At 40.1% G+C, this 21,668-nt stretch overlaps 1 protein-coding gene across 1 annotated transcript in view; it reads right to left on the reverse strand.

Annotated features, from left to right (window-relative positions):
• Positions 1-21,668, reverse strand: part of NAA16 (N-alpha-acetyltransferase 16, NatA auxiliary subunit) — a 112,612-nt gene that overhangs the window by 57,689 nt on the left and 33,255 nt on the right. The window contains exons 4-9 of the mRNA XM_074961485.1: positions 21,117-21,274; positions 18,193-18,327; positions 16,127-16,280; positions 12,968-13,087; positions 10,356-10,451; positions 1,620-1,726 (exon numbers count right to left, since the gene is read on the reverse strand). Coding sequence (XP_074817586.1) covers positions 1,620-1,726; positions 10,356-10,451; positions 12,968-13,087; positions 16,127-16,280; positions 18,193-18,327; positions 21,117-21,274 — 770 coding nt within the window. The remainder of the gene's footprint in view (positions 1-1,619; positions 1,727-10,355; positions 10,452-12,967; positions 13,088-16,126; positions 16,281-18,192; positions 18,328-21,116; positions 21,275-21,668) is intronic.

The raw sequence follows: 21,668 nt of genomic DNA on the forward strand, positions 1-21,668 counted from the left end.
GCAGTGACTAGCCCTTTCTTCTCATTATATATTACACACTGGCCTACTCCGAGCACTTCCCAACCCACCTAATTTTGCCATCCTTGGTGAAGAACTTTCTCTATTACAAGTCATAAAAAGAAAAGGAGTACTTGTGGCACCTTAGAGATGAACCAATTTATTTGAGCATAAGCTTTCGTGAGCTACAGCTCACTTCATCGGATCATGAAAAAATGGGTGTTTATCACTTCAAAAGGTTCTCCTTCTTCCCCTCCCCCACCCCCAAACCCACTCTCCTGTTGGTAATAGCTTATCTAAAGTGATCACTCTCCTTACAATGTGTATGATAATCAAGGTGGGACATTTCCAGCGCAAATCCAGGGTTTAACAAGAACATCTGAGGAATGGGGATGGGGGGAAGGAATAAACAAGGGGAAATTGATTCATTATAAAAAGTAACCTATTTCCCCTTGTTTATTCCTTCCCCCCACCCCCGTTCCTCAGACGTTCTTGTTAAACCCTGGATTTGCACTGGAAATGGCCCACCTTGATTATCATACACACTGTAAGGAGAGTGATCACTTTAGATAAGCTATTACCAGCAGGAGAGTGGGGTGGGGGAGAGAAAACCTTTTGAAGTAACAAACACCCATTTTTTCATGATCTGTGTGTATAAAAACATCCTTACTGCATTTTCCACTTTTATGCATCCGATGAAGTGAGCTGTAGCTCACGAAAGCTTACGCTCAAATAAATTGGTTAGTCTCTAAGGTGCCACAAGTACTCCTTTTCTTTTTGCGAATACAGACTAACACGGCTGCTACTCTGAAACCTGTCATTACAATTCATGTCATCCATATCAGTTTCCTGAACATCTCCAACTTTTGGATTCTCCATATAGTTGCAAAAATCAAGTGAAAAAAAACTGCTTTATTGCTTATTTACAGCTCAAAAATGCAGACAAATTAAAGTTTTTAAAATCACAGTTTGAGTTCAACTTCACTATGTACAATTTTTCATACAAACTGCATTATTATATATTTAATACATTTTGTGTATTTAGCGACACACACACCCCGATGCTTTAAAACCAATAATTAAATCTAGAAAAGCAGATTTAGTACAAAACAAAACTAACATACCTTGAGATTTTAGACCTGCTCAAATATAGTACTACACAAACTTTAGACTGAGACTGACATATGGAACAAATATCTCTGTAATATATAATAGTGTATTATCACAATTCAGAATCACTACCAGTTGTCTATTTTATAATAAAGATTTCTAGCGATATCATAAACCACAAATTGAATCAACCCTGACACATTTTCATCCCAGGACAAAGAATACAGGTTAGTAGATTAGTCTTCATTTATTCTTGACTTGTCAAATTTCTGTACATATTTGTATCTGATTCTGACAATGTCAAAGTCACCAAATTTAATACAGATATGTACATATTACTACGTGATGAGTAACCACCTAGTAATTCTGCAGTGAAAGCAGTACACTAACTACTAAGTAGGAGATTGTTGAATAACAGTCATTTGTAAATTCCAGAGGAATCTATATAATACACTTACAAATTAAATTAGTACAGCAGATTATATGAAAACTGAATAAATACTAAAATTTACCTTTTCTGTATTGTAATATAAAGATTTCAAAGTGGTAAACAAGGGTGGGCAGCCTTTACTGAAGTTAACCCTCAGGAACTTATCCATTAGTTCTCTAAATGTTTCACCTAGAAACAAAAGTGTATTTGGTTATATTTTAATGTTTGTGAGTGCTGTATACTGATCAGTGCTTATATTTATACAACTATGGATTATCACCAATAACAAAGAGAAAAGTGGTCTACTGCTTTGATTTCTTTCCTGTTAAAAAAGAAAAACAGAAGATTCACATCTTTCCCCCATAAATAAATGTTTATGTTTGGGGAAACTAACATGTGACCATGACTTTCTACACTAAAATCAGTTTTAGAATTTGAAACTGATTGGGAGACTTGGTTTCATAAGGCAGAGTCCCCACATCTTTAACAAAATATTGTAGGAAGAGGTTACTGAAATACTTAATTATCTGAATGTATTTGTGGGCACAACCACAGTACTTGTTGTGCTATGATATTGTTCTATTAGCAGAGACAAGATTTCTGAGAGAGACTTAAGAAAGGAAAGCAACTAATAAGCAAATCAACCTTTATAGCACTGACGTCTGAAAGCATCTTAGGTTAATACTTCCATGAATTCTGATGAGGAGTCAACTGGACAGACATGGTACAGATATAAGAATACTTTCCATATGCTCAGTAGGGTTGTATAAATATTTTATAGCTACCAAGCTGAGAGTATTTACAAACTGAAATACTTTTGACAGAACTAGAAAAACAGAAATTAGAATAACTAAAATACCTTGTTTGTTACGAAAAGGCATGGAAAGGTAACCCAGTGAGACACTCTGCGTGGCTCTCATTTAAGTGTGAATTATCTTGCTTTCATTTCAAGTACTGCTCAAGAATGGGGCAACTAGTTTTTATTACCACACCCATTCCCACGGAAATGAATATATTTGACAATACAGACTTACAGTGATATAAAGTGATACACATCCACATTGAAAATTATCCCTAGTCATAAAAATAGGCAATAATGTTTGTCCCTTATTTTCATGTTTTTCTATTTATGGAAATAAAACATTTAATCTGAAGATGGAAGATAGATGGTAAATTGTCAGGTAGCTGCTCAGAAATCAATTTACAAGATGAACTCCTTAAAAATCAAGCAGAACATAAAGGCGACTATGATCCTGAAAAGAATCAGTTGAAGTAAACACCTGGGATTTAAGTGAGGCATGAACAGCATCCTTTAATTTTTGACTAGATCTGATGTGAAGCAATGGTAATTTTGAAGTTGCACACCAAAAAAAAAAAAAAAGTAGATTTCAGAAGCAAAAGAAAAAAAATGGACTAAACTCAGGCTGGCCCATTGCTTCGAGGGATGATCACAGTGTGCTAAACAAGTGAACTGATCTTAAAATGTATTCATCTGAGGATAATTTAAGGAATATGTGCAGTCACTCTTCCAGTTTCCTTCTTTCTTGCATTTCTTCCTTGAAAAAGTTTTGTTAGCATTACAAATATACCTGTTAGTTTCCGTATAATCTAAAGCTTCAAGTTGTGGCTTGCCAAAGAGCATAAACCTAATGCACTCCTTTTTGAGCACACAGTGGGTATGTCTATACAGCAACTGGAGCATATGTGCCAAAGCTAACTTTGACCACTGTCGCTTGATAAAAAATAGCAGTACAGCCACAGTGGCATGGGCTAGCCATCCAAATACAATCCTGGCTGGGACTCTAGGGTAACTAGGCTACACTGCTATTTTTAGCGAGTTCAATCACACTAGTTCAGGTATGCCTACCTGTGCTCCCCCAATTGCAGTGTAGATGTACCCTGTGTATCAAGGCCATTCAGAGGCAAGCGAAGAGTGGAGGTGCACTGTTAATGTCCATCTCACTGATAGATTCATTAGTCCTCAGGACAGTGTGAATCACAATTTCAAACGCCATTGGGGCTTCCCTGAGCTAATTTTAAGGTAGGTAGGAGAGTGTATATGGTGTATATTTGAGACCAGTAAAAGCTCCTCCATGAAGGTGACAGCCACAGAGAAGCAGAGTTGAAAAGATTTTGTTTCATATGAGAGACAGATGAAAATTCATCATCGGGTAACATATCTACATTGGTTTCTAGGATTATAATAGTACTCAACTCTTATAGCTCTTAGAGGGTACATCTATGCTGTGTTTTAAAACCTGCAACAGTGAGTCTCAGAGCCCAGGTCTACAATTTTGGTCTCACACTACTGCATTAGAAACAGCAGTGTAGATATTGCAGTTCAGGCTCTGAAGCCTTACTCCCCTCCCTGGGTTTCAAAGCCCTAGTTCAAATGTTTACACTGCTGATTTTCGCACCATAGTGCAAGCCCAAGTCTGTAGACCTGGGCTCTGAGCCTTGCTGCTAAGGGTTTTTACATGCCATCTAGACAAACCCTTACTCTCCAAGGCACTGAACAAACATGAATATTTATGATCCTAATTGATGGTATCAAACCCTTTCCATTTCTGTGAAGATGTCGAAGTTTTCCACCCTGTACGTTTTTATAAGATGGCAATTTTTATTAACTTAAATGCAACATCTCATGGACTTCAATACAGCACAGTAAAAGAAAAAAGTTATTAACCTGTTCTGTAACTGTTGTTCAAGATGTGTTGCATATGTCCATTTCACTCTGTGTGGGTGTCCTGTGCATGGCTGTTGAAACTTTTTCTTCGGTGGTATCTGTGAGAGCGGGTCAAGCAGTGTGCTCTTTGAGCAGGCATAAAGAGCAGATCCACCCCGATGCCTCTCAGTCAATTCTTGCTGGAAACTCCAATGCCGAGGGGTAAGAGGGTGGGTCATGGAAAGAGCATGTGCAACACATCTCAAAGAACTACAGTTGTGGAACAGGTCAGTAACCTTTTTTTCCCCAAGTGATTGCACATGTACATTCCACTCACAATGACTCTCAAGCTACGAAATCGGAAGGTTGGATCAGAGTATCTGAATAAAAGACTGAGGACAGCTCGCCCAAATCTGGCATTCGAGAGATGGTATAATGGGCTGCAAACGTGTATTGAAGACCTAGTTGCCACTCTACAAATGCTTATGACAGGCACTTGACCAAGAATGGCTGAAGACGCTGCTTACAATCTCGTTGAATGTATTGTCATTCTGTTTAGTGGAGTAGCACTTGATAAGTCACAGCACAAGTGAATACAGGAAACTATTTAAGATTAAATCTTTGAGAAGAGACTGGGAGCCCTTTCATTCTGTCCATGACCACCACAAACAGCTGCAAAGACAAGTGGAATTGCCTAGATCTGTCAAGGTAGAAAGCCAACACTCTTCTGACATTTACGTTGTGCAGCTCCTCATCTTCATTTGAGTGAGGCTTTGGGAAGAACAAAGGCAAATAAATTGCTTGGTTGATATGGAAGTTATATCATTTGTGAAATAAACTTTGGATAAGGACACGGATAAGCCTTATTATTAAAGGAAATTTTACATGGAGAGCCAAGCATTAATACACATAGTTCACCTATCCTCCTAGTAGCACTGATGGCCATCAAAAATGCTACCTTCATCAAAAGATGAAGTAAGGAGTAGGCAGCTAGAGGCTCAAAGTGAGGTCCCATAAGCTTTGACAATACCAAGTTCCAGTCACATGGGGGGGGGGGGGGGAACAGGATCTTGTATGTGAGGGTATAACTGCTTCAGGCCTTTCAAAAATCCTATTGACATCTTATTAGAAAATAAGAAGTATCAACCTGAGGGTGGAAAGCTGAGATAGCTGTTAGGTGGACTTTGATAGAGGAAACAGCCACCACTTATTGTTTTAGGTATCAGAGATAGTCCAAGATATGCTGGATCGAAGAATGTGTCAGCGAGACTCCAGATTGTTCAGACAAGAGAGAATTGCTTCCACATCATCAAGTAGATAGATCTATATAGATGGCTTCCTACTATTTAAAAGCTCTTTTGAACAAGACACTTCCTGAAGGTCTAGCTGTGCAGGATCCAGGCTGCTAAATGAAGCACCTGCAAATTTGGGTGGAATAGCTGACCATGGTCTTGAGAAATTAGGCGTGGGGCCAAAGGAAGCAATGTCAGAGCTTTTACCTACAAGGGGGAGGGGAGAGAACCAGTGCTGCCAAAGCCAAGCTGGGGCTATACGTAGGACTCTAGCATACCCTGTCTGATTTTTAGCAACATTCTGGAAGGAGTGGAATTGGTGGAAAAGCATACAGAAGTTTGCCCATATCAGGGCCTAGGAAAATGTCTGAGGGAACCTTGACTACGCTCTTGAAGGGAGCAAGAGTGCTTACACTTCCTGTGGTTCTTACTACAAAGAGGTCTAGCTAGGGAGTCCCCCAAAGCTAAAAAATGCACCTGGCTACATTTGGATGTGGAGACCACTCATAGGGACTTAAATGATCTGCTTAGGCGGTCTGCAAGCTCATTCTGCACCCCTGGAAAGTAAGAGACTGTGGGGTCAACTGAATTGGCAATACAAAAATCCCAGAGTTAGACTGCCTCATGGCACAGCTAGGACAAGCAGGTCCTTCACAGCCAGTTGAGGTAGAACATTGTCATTGTGTTTTCTGTGAGAATGAGCAAGCTTTTCCCATTGATATGGGAGAGAAAGCCTGACACCAGCTGAATAGCTCATTTCCCTGAAATTTGTGTGTTTAAAAAAAAAAGTCCTTTTTGGACGGTGTCTTAATGGAACCCAGATGAGCCCCCCGACCCAGAGCAGATGCATCTATCACTAGTGTCAATGAAGGCAGAGGCATTACAAAGAATGCCTACATACATGTTTACAAGGTTCATCCAAGAGGGGCTAAAACCTGAGAGGCTACCCTCACCACAAGGCTTAGAGGGTGATGGCTTGGAGAGAATATGGAGGTCAGCCAAGACTAGTTCCTGAGGCACAATCTGGAATGTTGGACTATGTACCTGCAAAAGGCCATGTGCCTCAGAAGCGACATGTATTTCCATTCTGTTGTAGTTGGTTGAGCCACAGGATCTAAAATGATGGATTGAATTGGCTGAAATCTTGATCATGGAAGGAAAACTCTGGCTTGAGTCAAATGAACTGGGGAGAGGATAGATTTGTGTGTATTGATTAACAGTCCCAGAGCCCTGAACGTTGACTGGATAAAAGACTGCATAGTATCTGAACTCTGTATCAGCCTCCCACCAGCTAGTTATCCAGTTATGTATACACTTGCACACCCAACTTCCTCATAAATGCACCTAACAATGCTATACATTTTGTAAACATTCTGGGAGTGGGAGACAGGCCAAAGGGTAGCACTGAATTTGTATGGAGAATGGTTCACCCAGAGCCTTAAATACTTCCCATGGCCCTGATACTGGACATGTATTTCCATGTGGTGATGTAAGTTGAGAACAGCATACCAATCTCTAGAATTCAGGGAAAGAATAATGGAGACCAGAAAGACCATGCAAAACTACCTTTTTCAGATATTTGTTGAATTGATAGACTCTGAAACTTGTCCGAGACCGCTCTTTCCTTTCGGAATAAGGAAATAGCAGAAATAAAAGCCAGTTCCTCCGGAATACTGCTGAACTTCTTCTATGACTCCCAACTGAAACAAAGAACGCACCTCCTGGAGGAGGACCTCCAGTGACCACTCTCACAAGAAGAGGGACAAGGAAGGAGGGAGGTAAAGAAATAAAATGAAGGGTACACTCCACTTCCACAGTGTTTAGAACCCACTGGTCTGAACTGATTTGGGACCAACCAGCTAGGAAGTGGGACAGCTGACCGCAAACAGAAAGGTGGGGCTGGAATTTTGGACACTGGCCTGATAGCCTCAATTAACCCATCAAAATGTTTGTTTAGAGCCCCCAGGGTGCCTCGATGAACTAGGAGCTGTTGCAGTAGATGAAGGGGGTGGTCTGCCTCTATAACCCCGACTCTTTTTCCCTAATAGATCTTGTTGAAATGCAAAAGTAGCATATTGGCGGGACTATAGTGAACGAAAGTGCTTTCTAGTGACGGCAGGTGTACATATACCCAGCAACTTTAAAAGATTCCAGGGTGACTCAAAACAACACAGTTTGTCATCTATCTGCATTGAGAACAGGTCCTTTAAATGGCAGGCTCCGAATGGTATTCTGGATTTCCTGGGGCAGCCCTAAAGATTACAGCCATGAACACCTGCGTATTGTAAGAGGCCATGGCCCTAGCAGCTGAGTCAGCAGCATCTAAACTGGCCTGGAGTGATGTTCTAGCCATCAGCTTTCCTTTGTCTACCAGTGAAAGAAACTCTTGTTTCAGGTCCTCCTATAACTAGTCCTTAAGCTTTGATATGACTTGAAAATCTGAGACTCAATAACACCTTAACAAAAGCAATTCTAAGTTGTAACCCAGACATAGAATAAATGTTGCTACCAAGCAGGTCAAGTTTTTGAGGTCCTGTGATTTAGGGGTGGCAGCCTGCTGCCCCTAGCGCTCCCTCTCAATAGCTAAAACAACCAATGACCCCTGGAAGGGGATGTGAAAAGAAATACTCAAAGCCTTGTGAAGGTACATACAGTAGTATCAATCCTCATTCTCTCGGATGTCGGAGGAAATTTGTCACAGGTTATTGGTTGAGCTCTAAAATCACCTCATTAATTGGTAAGGCCACTCAAGGGGGCCAGTTGCTGTAAAAATGTCAACAAGTCTATGGGACAACTCCTTATCTTCTTTCTCGTGGATATCCAAGGCTGAGGCAACCATTTTCAGAAAGTTCCTGATGAGTCTTGAAGTCATCAGGTGGGGGTGAGGACCTTCCTGAGGACAGTGCCTGACCCAGTGCTGGAGTCAATAGTGCCTCCTTACCCGATGATCTACTCATTCCTGCATCACCCTTCTCAGCGGGCATAAGAGCCAGAAATCTTCCTCTTCCAGCCTCTTCCTTAGCAGCCTTATGCTTCTTCCTTGGCACCAGAGATCATGACTGATACCAGGACTCTGCCAAAACTGGCGAGCGCTTGTCACTGAAGCTGAAGAGGTGGTCTCACTCTCTGAGCAGGAAAGCTCCAATGGTAGTCTCAGAGCAGCTTCCATCAAAAGAAACTTCAGTCTAGTATCTATCTTTTTTGGTCGTAGGCCTGAAGTCCTTATAAATTTGACAACAGTCGGATATGCAAGACTCAACTAGGCATTTCAAACAGCTAGAATGCAGGTCACTCACAGACCTCATTTTGGAGCAAAAATAACCAGGGTTGAAGCACAGTAACTGAGGCATTCCTTGGTATCACAAATGGAATACCAAGTAGGGGAACCAAAAAAACAACAAATCACTAATACTATGAAAAATGGGCAACTATCTACAAAAAAATAAGAGACACAGAGAGAATTTGTTAAAGCAAGTCCAACCGATTAGCCATCCTGGGTAGTAAAAAGGAACTGAGAGGGGTCACGGGCAGCTCTGCCCTCTATGCCTGCTCACAGGGGCATGAGGCAGAGAGCACTTGAGCCACACCAACTGGTACCACTAAGGGGAAAAAAGTTTCTGACAAGCATGCACAGGGTGCACCCATACCAAGAATGGAATGCACATGTGCAATCACTGGAAGAACCACTTTTTCGATTATTATTTTTCCAGACTTGAGAACACTTATGTGCCAAGTTTCAGTATAGAAGGTTTTTTAAATTTGTTTAAGTGTAATAAACTCCTCAAAATAAAGCGCTTATAACAAACTCATTAAAAAAGTTAACTATAGCATTGCTGAATATGATGCTACAATTAAACTTCCTACTGGAAAATGGTACAAACCTAGTTCTGAGCTATCGATAACCTGGCAAGGTACAGCATGGTAGTAATAGTTAAAATTTTAACTTAATCTCTAATGTAAGGACAAAACACTGCACTACATTGTAGCATAAAATTCTTTGAGGTAGGCTGGGAGCTTTCTTGGGAAAGCCACCGTCACTACTGTTAACTTGCAGTTGTGAACAAAATTAGGCCCACTTTACAGCTGAATGATATATACATTTATCAGCATTTGTTCCAGCTTATAAAATACAGGGAGATACGAGGGCAGGGCTTGGGACACCCAAAGAAAAGTAAAAATACATAAAAAAAATCAAGCTTCTAACCCAGACGGTGCAGTTGCTGACAACTAGGTTCCAGGCCAATGAAACAGTACAGAGAAAACTCTACTGTAATTTTCTGTGCAACACATGAACTGTAAGTAGAGCTTGCAATTTCTTCGCCTGCTAGCTTTTCGGCAAACTTCTTCTAACAGTCAAGAATATAAAGTCAGTCTTAGGGGACTTCTCCTCTAAGTGGCTAGAGGAGAATGTTATCGAAGTGTATAAACAATTAAAGAAACAAAAAGCTGAAACTTATTCCCTTAACACAATAGCGTACCACACTTCATACTCTTATCTGGGGACATCACCTAGCACACAGCACAGGAACAAAGGCATTTTTTTTATATAATCTTGCTATTCTTACAATATATACATAGCTATCCACTGTAGTTTCATCAGTAAAGGCAAAATATTAGCATGAAGGACCTTTTGCTATCAGCCTTTGTAGTGTACTACTGACATTTTTCTCCATACCTACAGAGATGCACAGTCTTCAAGAGTTGAAACCAAGCTTTATGCACTATATATACATACATACATACATACACACACACACACAAATAAATGGAAGTTCAAAATATAGGACAAAATTAATTACTGACACCTTAATAAAAAGAACAAAAATTAATAGCAATATGGAACAGATATGCAGTTTGTTACCTGGAACAAAGTTTAAAGGTAATCTTCTAGGTGAAACTGCTCTGGGATGTCTTTTACTAACTTCTTCATAAATCTGAAGCCTCTCTTCTAAAGTGCCTATTATCAGTAAATATAAGAGATGTAAGAAACACTGGAGAGAAAAATCTATTTTTGCATTAAATTCTTATTTTAAAAAAAAGATATTAAAAGTAAACTATAATTCTAGATTTTAATTAGCTAAACCTACCAGAAGGTACAGATTTAGTTACAACAGTGGAAAAATTTACACAAAATTTTTCATTTGTTTAATCATACACACTATGGAAGACGGCAGTGTGTTGCAATCTTTTGTACATATAATAGACCCTATCTTTTGTTATTAGTTGTTTAAGTAATTAAACAGCAGACAACGTAATTACCTTATGCCTCCAACCACAGGGAGATTGTGTTTATTTTCTTACAACTACATACTGTACAATCCCATTCACAAAACAGTACTTCAACATTTGCAAATAACGTATGCAAACTGTCTATCAATATGAATCCACTTAGGGCAACTGCTTTAAGAACTACCATTTAATCGTTTAAAAGTATTTTAAAAATATACAAATGAGCCTTTTATTACAAAAGTTGCAGCAATGAAAGTAACCTAATACTAACTATACAAGTACTTAGCAGCAGGACTGTCAATACATCAAGTTTAAGAAGTTTTCTTTTCTTTAGACCTCCTTCCCACTCCTCCCCTTTCCCCCATAATATGCTTTGGAGCTCCAATGTGGTCAGAACTTTAAAACAAACTGATCTATTGGTTTTGAAATGCTATTTTCAGATTCATAAGTGAATTTAGTGGAAAAGTCAAATTGCTTGGTGAAATTATTTAATTCTGAAAGTTAAGATCAAGGATATAGCATGAAAAATGCTTAGTAGTTATACTCTGACATTTGTTTCATATGTAAAAAGCCTCATGTCATTGAGATCTGATGGTGGTAGTGGGAAAAATATATATATGTACACAAACACACACGTACAAGTATGTTACCCACTGGCTCCAGGGTATACATAATCTAAGAGTAATAAATTAAAATATTAAAATTGGAACTAAAGCATATAAAAACCCTATATGAAGTCACAGGTTGGAGCTCCAGAACTTACCATGGGGGAGGAAATAGTCCTAAGACCACCTAAAAAAAATAAAGTAGTATTATTATGTTTAATAATTAGTACAGTTTAAATCAAATAGGATTTTTACGTGAAATGTACATTACATATACACAATTGTTCTTTATTAATAATTATAAATGTGGGTTTCCAAATGTTTCAGATAGAAACCGAATCATAGAGTCAACCCCTTGACTAGTTTAATTGCTTAGATCTCAACCTGCAGCTCACAGGCCACTTGTGGCCCGATCAGTACACAGCTGCGGCCCATGTGTGACATCCTCAGGGCCATACAGGTAGTATATATATATTGTGTGGATGTGGCCCACATAACACAGAGCGCTGCATGTGTGACCCACAATAGTAAATTGGTTTAGGCAATATCAACTACTGTACCAGTTCCATGGATACAATGTAACAAATACCCAGCAGATAACCCTAGTCTATAAATATGTTTAAACAACTTAATTATAGACTTTTACTCAACCTCAAGTCATATTTGCAGAGCATTTAACAGTTTGACACCTTTTTGGTGTCAACGATTTCCTTAAACCTGGGAAAATCTAAACTGCATTAAAAACATACCACTACTACTACATCTATGAGTAATATTCTTGTGGTTTTATATTATCCGAATTAATCCAATAAAAAAACACCCTTCTGCTTTCTATTAAACTGTGGAACATGGGGGGGGGGAGGAGTTGGTGTTTTTTTTTGTTTTGTTTTGTTTTTTTTACAGTTGTTGAAGAATAACTGAGAAAACAGTTTTTAAATTAAATGTTTTAAGATAAAGGTTTGGAAAGTTAAGATTCCATTTCTTGGTGATAGGTATCTGCTGTTCCAGTATTGTATGCCTCAAAAATTAGTTTTTTTTTTCTGGAAGAACAGAATAACTGTACCAGGAGTGAGCTTTAACTTTTAGGAAATCCTCAATTATTTCTCTTTTCTTCTCTTCCACAGGAAAGCTAGTCCCTGCTAAAATGATATGCCTTTAGAGGGTCCTATCCAAGAGAAATTAAAGCAATATATTTAATCTGCCTTTGAGTTTAATAAAAAGACACTGTTCCTTTTTAAAAAGAGCTATTACCCATGAAATCTCAAATTGACAGCTTTATGAAAACGGCAGTCCTGTAACTTGAGCCAAACAAATTACTGTGCGAGTCAGCCAGTGATGACTCCCCCCTTTACAAAGAGTGTGTGCAGGGGAAGAGTTCTCCTTGGGCTAGCAAGCATGAAACCAACGGTCCGCTTTAACTCTGACCTTTAAAGAAAGAGTCAGTGTTGGTACTACATGCACAGATGTTTCAATTAATTTTTAAATGAGTAAATCTGACTACAAATTGCTCAAGTTCAGAAGATACACAAATATTTTTCAGCTGAATTGGGACGTTCCAATTTCATATTGTAACACTCTATCAGACACCAACTGTTTAAATAGAAAGGAGGAAATTAAAGTACATCACTGCATTACTTACTAGGTTGTATGGCCTTTTCCAAGCCTTCATAATAATACCAGTTTTCTGCATTCCGATCAATTAATTCTTTGTATATTTCACCAGCTTCTTTTAGTCTTCCCAACTTCAACAACATTTCTCCTAAAACAATGCAGTTAAACATCAATATGACTTAAATGAAAGTATATTTATGGCTTGAGGCCAAATATTCAAAATTGGGTACCTAAAACTAGTTCCATAAGGCATATTTAAGCATCTAGCAAAAATAAAAGTGGCTGATTTTCAGAGGTGTTTTCCAACCCAGAAATCCCATTGAACGACTACCTCACAGTGACTTCCAACGGGATTTGTGAACACTCAGCAATTCTGAAAAATAAGGTTGTTTAGGTGCCTTTTTTTTTTTTTTTTTGGCTTTATGACACTAACTTATCTAGGTATGAAAAAATGACAAGTGTTAGTGGATTTGTATTAGCTAGCCAAAGGAGGCATTTCAAATTCAATGCAAGTAACACTGATGAAACATTAAGTTTACAATTTTACTGGCCCATACTCAGAAAATTCAGAGTTAAAATTCTCACAGAAACCTCAACTCTACTTCCTTTTGTATGTACCTTGCAATGGGATTTTATATCAGTATTCCTGCCAATGTTGTCCACTCTCTCTTTCAAGAAGATTAAGGGGCTACAATCAAACACTTTGGGGTAGATTATCTGCCCCATTCCACGGCTCAAGTGGCAAACATGAAGTGAAAACCACCCACAAAATCCTCTGCTCGCTCCCTACACATTCTTCCCCATAGTTCCTGGTGCAGGGGACATTTCAGGGGAAGGGAGGAGAAGTGTGTGCTACACAGTGGCTATCTCCAGCTTATGGGTGGTCTCTAAGGAGCTGTTGCCAGCTGGCACAAGCTAGAGCAGCCACCTTAGCTATTGGTAAAGGGCTCAATTTTTGAGGTACTCCCCTTGACAGGCACAGCCACTCAAGCTGCTACCTTGCCGTTCTTAGGATTCCCATATCCAGTAGGGAAATAGACAATAGAACAGTCATGCCTGGCCAACCTGATTGCCTTCTATGATGAAATAACTGGCTCTGTGGATATGGGGAAAGCAGTGGATGTGACATATCTTGACTTTAGCAAAGCTTTTGATACCATCTCCCACAGTATTCTTGCCAGCAAGTTAAAAAAAGTATGGACTGGATGAACGGACTGCAAGGTGGAGAGAAAGCTGGCTAGATTGTCGGGCTCAGTAGGTAGTGATCAACAGCTTTATCTCTAGTTGGCAGCCGGTATCAAGCGGAGTGCCCCATGGGTCAGTCCTGGGGCTGGTTTTGTTCAACATCTTTATTAATGATCTGGAGAATGGGATTACACCCTCAGCAAGTTCATAGATGACACTAAGCTGTGGGGAGAGGTAGATACACTGGAGCGTAGGGATAGGGTCCAGAGTGACCTAGACAAATTGGAGGATTGGGTCAAAAGAAATCTGATGAGGTTTAACAAGGACAGGTGCAGAGTCTTGCACTTAGGAAAGAAGAATCCCATGCACTGCTACAGGCTGGGGACCGACTGGCTAAGTAGCACTTCTGCAGAAAAGGACCTGGAGATTACAGTGGACGAGAAGCTTGATATGAATCAGCAGTGTGCCCTTGTTGCCAAGAAGGCCAATGGCATATTGGGCTGTATTAGTAGGAACATTGCCAGCAGATCAAGAGAAGTGATTATTCCCCTCTATTTGGTACTGGTGAGGCCACACCTGGAGTACTGCATCCAGTTTTGGGCTCCCCACTACAGAAGGGATGTGGACAAATTGCAGAAAGTCGAGCGGAGGGCAACAAAAATGATTAGAGGGCTGGGGCACATGCCTTACGAGGAGAGGCTGAGGGAACTGGGTTTATTTAGTCTGCAGAAGAGAAGAGTGAGGAGAGATTTGATAGCAGCCTTCAACTACCTGAAGGGGGGTTCCAAAGACGATGGAGCTAGGCTGTTCTCAGTGGTGACTGAACAAGCAGCAATGGTCAAGTTGCAGTGCGGGAGGTCTAGGTTGGATATTAGGAAACACTATTTCACTAGGAGGGTGGTGAAGCACTGGAATGGGTTACCTAGTGGAATCTCCATCCTTAGAGGTTTTTAAGGCCTGGCTTGAGAAAGCCTTGGCTGGGATGACTTAGTTGGTGTTGGTCCTGCTTTGAGCAGGGGATTGGACTAGATGACCTCCTGAAGTCTCTTCCAATCCTAATATTCTGAGATTCTATAGCAATCAGGACTACTCTTTCCTCCCTCCCAGCGAGGCAACAGGTGGCCACTGGGGTTGCTGCAAAGCAGCTGCAGCATGCTCAGAGTGCTCCCAACTCATATCAGTAACAACACAGCAGATTCAAACACTTCAATTTAAACTGTGCATGACGTAGCTCAGGGAATATATTTTCAAGGCAATTTGGACACAACTAATATAGGCAATTTGATAAACGTCTTCCAAATAGTTTATAAACATTTATAAGCGACACAGAATTATACTTATGGTTTACGCTAATTGCAATAAGCTGGTCGATACAGGCACATTGCCCTAAGAGAGAGTCCCAGCACAGAGGTCAATTAAGGAATATATGAAATCTGTTTGTGTCACAAAGTTGCACATATTCAGAACCTCAGCAGTCCAAGTTTTTATAAAACCCTAATGCATCAATTTTAACTGAATACATATTTTTTTCAAAAACTGTATGATAATACAAAAAGGCATTGACGCATTTAAAAAGAAACCACAACCTGATGCTCCAAGCAGGAAACCAACATTTCTTACACACAGGGCATTACATTTCTTAACTTGCAGAGCTAAGTAAAGATGAATGGGTTACTAGTTGTGACCTACTGTACACAGACTACTCATAAGACTTCGAGATATACTCTGTATCTGCGAATGGCCCTCTAATAATAAGGAATGCTATTTCATTCCAAATTTATTTCCATTCCATATCAAAGTAATGTCACCCCACTAACACTCCACTTTGTCAAAGAAACTTAACGAAATACCAAATTATAGATTGGATGTTAATACATTTATCTATACAACAATTTAAATAATTTAAAGTCTCCATATAACCCTCATTTTATATGATATAGTTAAAAGCCAGTAGGTACTTCTAGTTTGGGTGAAGGTGAGTACAAAGAGAAAAAAAATTTACCTTTGATTTCTTCTACAACAAGCTTGTCACATATTTGCTTCTCATATGTTTCTATATGTTCTAAAGACTCTTGAAATAGATCTGCCTCTCTCATCACTTGGTTCTGATATAGGATCAGTTCACTATATTCATAATCTATTTTATTAGGAGGAATCTGTAAAAGACAGGTTAATTAGCATGCATCATACCACTTGTAACTAGGCTGTGTGCAATTGTACACAAGGCATTTTAAGACTCAGTCAGCAGGGGACACTGAAATGTAGACTTCACGATGTAAAATTCTCAAATATTTAGTTAAGAAGAGATCAACTGAAGCTGGTCACTGAATGCCTACTACTATAGAGGAGGTAGTGTATAGGTAGGGCCCTACCAAATTCATGGCCATGAAATCTTGTCTCCCCTGTGAAATCTGGTCTTTTGTGTACTTTTACCCTATACTATACAGATTTCTTAGGGGAGACCAGCGTTTCTCAAACTGGAGGTCCCGACCCAAAAGAGGGTTGTGGTGGGGGTTCCCCCCCCCCCCAAGATTATTGTAGGGGGGTTGTGGTATTGCCACGCTTATTTCTGCACTGCTTTCAGAGCTGGGTGGCCAGAGAGCAGCAGCAGCTGCTGGCCAGGCACCCAGCTCTAAAGGCAGTGCCCTGCAAGCAGCAGCAGAGCAGAAGTAAGGGTGGCAATACCATACCCTGCCACCCTTACTTCTGTCTTCACAATTAGATCAGGACCCCTACAGTTACAAACCCATGAATTTTCTGTTATAAATATCTGAAATCATGAAATTTACAATTTTTTAAATCCTATGACTGAAATTGACCAAAATGGACCATGAATTTGGTAGGGCCCTATGTAGGCCATGAATTTGGTAGGCCCCTACACTTAAAAACAAAACAAAACAAAAAACCCACACCTTCTCCTCTCTCCCCACCACTCCTTGCTCTGAAAATTCTCAGACAGGCTATCCCCTTGAGTTCCACTACCAACTGAGCTGCAGAACACATGGAAACTTTACTATAGCTACAGTGAAACAGTCTCCTAGCCACAGGAACAGCAGCCCTTGCCAAGTCAGAGAAATTCCCTTCCAGTAAGAATGTTCTTCAAGTCGGACCCCTTTCATGCTGGGAGATCACAATGATCTTAAACTATGTATCCAAACCTCATTAGCTACTAGTGAAATGCAAGAACCTTAAAGGTGGAACACAGCAACTATTGAAAATTGTTCAGTAAAGCTATACAACCTTTTAAGGCAGGAAGAAAAATATTGTCTTCAGTTCAAACTGCAGGATGAACTAAAAGGTAAACGTAGAAATCAGAAAAGTAGGACTGGAAGGGACCTCAATAAGTCAGCTAGTCCACTCCCATGCCTCGAAACAGGACTAAATAGACCATCTCTGACAGATTTGTCTAAGCTGCTCTTAAAAATCTCCAATGACTCAGAGTCCATAAGCTCCACAGGTAATTTGTTCCAGTGCTTTACTACCCTTACAATTAGGAAGGTTTTTCCTAATGTCTAACCTAAAACTCCCTTGCTGCAATTTAACCCATTACTTCTTGCCCTGTCCGCAGTGGTTAAGGAGAACAATTTATCACCTTCCTCTTTATAACCACCTCTTACGTACTTGAAAACTGTCATCACATTACACACACAGAGTCTTTTCTTCTCCTGACTCAACAAACTCAGATTTTTTCAATCTTTCCTTGTAGGTCATGTTTCATGTGTTTAGGAAATGCTGAACAGCTAGTGTGACTTTTTTTCTGTATTGTAATTTAAATACATTACCAAAACAATTGAAAGTGGGGTGATTATATTGCATTATTTTGACAAATAAAACACACAGAATTTCATTTTTTGATGCAGAATTCCCCCAAGAGTAAAAGGTCCATAGATTAGTAGCCACAGATGCTATTATCTACTGAAATAGGTCCCAAGATGCTAAGTGAAAAACAAACCTGAACAATAGCCATTTCCCCCTTCAATATTTGTAGTTATTCAAATTCTGCTTATCTAAGGAGAATTATTCATTATTATGAAACAGTATATATATATATATATATATATGTCTTACCTGTTGAGTTTTTCTAAACTCTTCCAGTAGTTTTAAGGCCATATCATAATCTTTTAACAAATGATATGCAATAGCATATCCAATCCATGAAGCCCGTTGTGTTGGACGCAGCTGAAGTAGCTGATACCTTGTCTCCTTTAATAAAAAAGGAAAGTTCCTTCAATTAAGATGTTCTAAAATATCTCACTGAATCACAACTGTGATCACTACTAGTAGTATTTTAATCTTGAATATTACTGAAAGTTGGACATTCTTAAAAAGCAAGACGCAATTCTAACAAAGTAAATAATAAACAGTACTACATTTGAGTTACAGGAAAGTGGGATTTACACTAACTGTAGTATTCCTGACATAAAGCCTAAAATCTATTTTAAAATCAAGATAAAAGTTTCAAAAGCATTTAAGTGACTTAGTCTAACTGATTTTAATTATACTTAGGTGCTTAACTGCCTAAGTTGCTTCTGAAAATAAGACAGACTCCTAAGTCACATAGGCACTTTGGAACATTTTACCCAGCCTCTGCATGCTGAAGAAGAAATTGGACTTTTACAGTCAAGGAACATAAAATAAGTTTCCCTTTGAGCAAAACAGACTCATGAGCATGGGAACTACCAGGTTCTCACATTCATGTCTTAACCTCTCATTAATTTCCAAAAGAAATATGGCTGGAGGGAGTCTGAAATCCTGCGGAATTATTCCTAGAAGTGTTTGAAGTCATATTCAGCAGTAGTAGGTGGTGGCATGATAGCCATATTCGGGGAAGAAGAGGAGAAATAATAGTGTTCGTGAAACTTACTCCTCTTCACCTCATTCGGAGAGAGGCTCGATCTTTGGTGGGCAAGAGATTGATGGAGAAGGCAAAGATGTAGGTCTCCAGCTTTGCTGCATGACAACCTTCCTCAATTATGTCGTGTACATGGCCCAGGGATCCCAATATAGCCAATGTGGGGGAAGCAGAACGTAGAGTTGCATCCATGCTGGTCCATACCAGGGTTGTGTCCGGGTGTGGATTACACACACTGAGGATATGCAGATGAAGTAGATTGCATGGGTTTCAAATAAGAGGGCACGATGGAGCCCCACTCCTCATCTTCCTCCTTGTCACTGGGGAAGGGAGGCACCATCCTCGGAGGAGAAAGGGAAGAACGTCATGAGTCCAGAGAGGAGGGTGGAAGTTGGGTGAGGTGGTGTCTGAGCAGAGGTGACTCAGGTATGTCACATACCAGTAGGTCTTTAGGATGTCTGGATTCCTGTGGTGGAGAAAGGAGCATCATCAGTACTGGAGCAGGACTCAGTGCTGAAGGACACATGCAGGAGTAATCAGCAAGTGGAGCTGAAAACTTGATGGGTGCCAATGATCTTGTCGGTCTGTAGCTCCTGAAGTCCGTCTGTCTTGGTCTCTAGAACCAAGAGAGAGTGCAGAGGGCTGTAGGTCTGCCTGGTTAAGGTCCTTAGACAGATGTTTCGTGCTGGTATCAGAGGTACTTGGATGGGCTCCGGAGCTATGTCCCCTGTCAGAGGATGTTGAGGCAACTGACCTCACAGGGGATGGGGGGGAAGAGAAGGATGGAGAGGAGGGCGGGCTGTGCCTCAGAGTATGGGGAGGGAGCCAGTTTCTTCTCATCAGAGTGAGAGAGGGACAACTTTCTCTTATGGGACTGCAGTGATCGGCAGATGACCTGGCCAAGGGTGAAAGCTGCATGGGGGAAGAGTCCAGGCCTGGATCTGATGCTGAATGCACTGATTTCTCCATGAGGAGAAGTCACAACCAAATGTCATGGTCTTTTCTGGCCCTAGCAGTCAAGCCATGGCAGTGAGAACACTTTTGTGGGACATGTCCCTCTCCCAGACAGCAAATACACTGCAGTGGCTCTGCTGCAAATTCCATGCCAGATCAAAGGCAGTAGAGAAGGAACTGGGGGGCAGTCGTACTGCACAGTGCTACATATATGCCCCGCTCCCAGCGTGAGAAGGGGGAGGTGCACATGTTCAGTCCGGTGGGCACTGCTGATTAAGATCTCCGATCCCAGGAGCAGAGGGCGCCTGCTGCATGCCAGTGGAGCACCCATAGGGACATCACTCAAAGAAGAACTGTCAATTTTTCTGAAATAAAATTAGGGTTTTCATTTTCATATCTCCCCATTTCTTCCTTTGGCCTTCTTACCACCTAGTTCCACTCTTTCCTCTGGCAATTTTTATAATGAAATGAAGTGAGGTCCTGGCATTAAAGATCAATACCGAATAGTCTCTTCCATGCTCATGCTATATGCAGATGAGGAGGAAACATAGCAGCATCTGCCTTTAACATACAGTGCTTCCTAATATATCTTGCAGCCAGTGCTAGTGCTGAATGAAGGTTTCAGAAGACATGGGATTAGCCCATGGAAAGTCAAGGACAGCATTAGCACTTACTTGAAAATGGGCTTTTCTGAACAGAAAAGCAAACAGCCCTAAATCCTTCCTCTACCCAGGATGGATTCAAAGGCTGAGTGGCTACTGGCCATCTTAAAAAAAAAGTATCCCAATAATCCTCAAATACATTAAAAACAGGTGTAATGTGGAGGGTGAGAAGGTAGGCATCATCCATAAATTGAGGTAAGCAGTTCATGTTATCATCAGGCTTTGAAAATGTAAGGTGTGAAATGGGTGCACAGTTAAGAAAAAACAAATATACACGAGTGAATTGGTGAACATTAGAGTATGTTTGGCAATTGAGAAGCACAGATGGCTCTGTGGATCAGCTAATACAGAGTAACAGTAGCATGGATGGCATCCTCTCAATACACCAAGTGTACCATTGCTGTAGTTCACTGCTCAGTCTTTCCTAGACAGCAGCTCAAATAACTTGCTACTTTTGAGTTAAGCTTAACGGATACAGAAACTAAAAATCAGTAGTTTTAAAACATATAAATTTAAATACTTACTCTGTATCCTTCTAGATCTCGCATCTGGATCTGCAACAATGAAAGATCTCTTAGGATCTGTAGATTGTCTTTATCTAATTTGAGAGCATTTCGATAACATTTAATGGCTTCATCATATTTCTTATCAGAACGCTGCAAGAGTCCGTACACATGCCAACCTAATACAAGTTAAGGAAAGTGACTGGCATTCACATTTTTCTGAAGGTAATTACATTGTCTATGTATTTTACTGACCAAAAAACTAGATGTCTCTCTCTGAGAATCTTCCATGCTATTTAAGTATGATTACTCTTCTCAATCTTTATGCTATACATTTTCTTGTCCTCCTTTACTGCCAGCAGGCTTATTTAGTGTGTATTTACAACCGTCATTGGAATGCTGAGGATCAGCAAGCCACTGTCCTGTACTTCTGAAGGAGGGCTACAGGTCAGGAGATTTTTTCTTAACTCCAAGAAAACTGCAGTAAATTACATTGTAACAGTCTAAGAGCCAAATAATCTAAAGTTAACAGTTTTACTAAAAATAAGAGATAGTCATATCAAATCAAAATTT

Source organism: Natator depressus, chromosome 1, assembly GCF_965152275.1.
Source record: "Natator depressus isolate rNatDep1 chromosome 1, rNatDep2.hap1, whole genome shotgun sequence".
Classification (NCBI taxonomy): Eukaryota; Metazoa; Chordata; order Testudines; family Cheloniidae; genus Natator; species Natator depressus.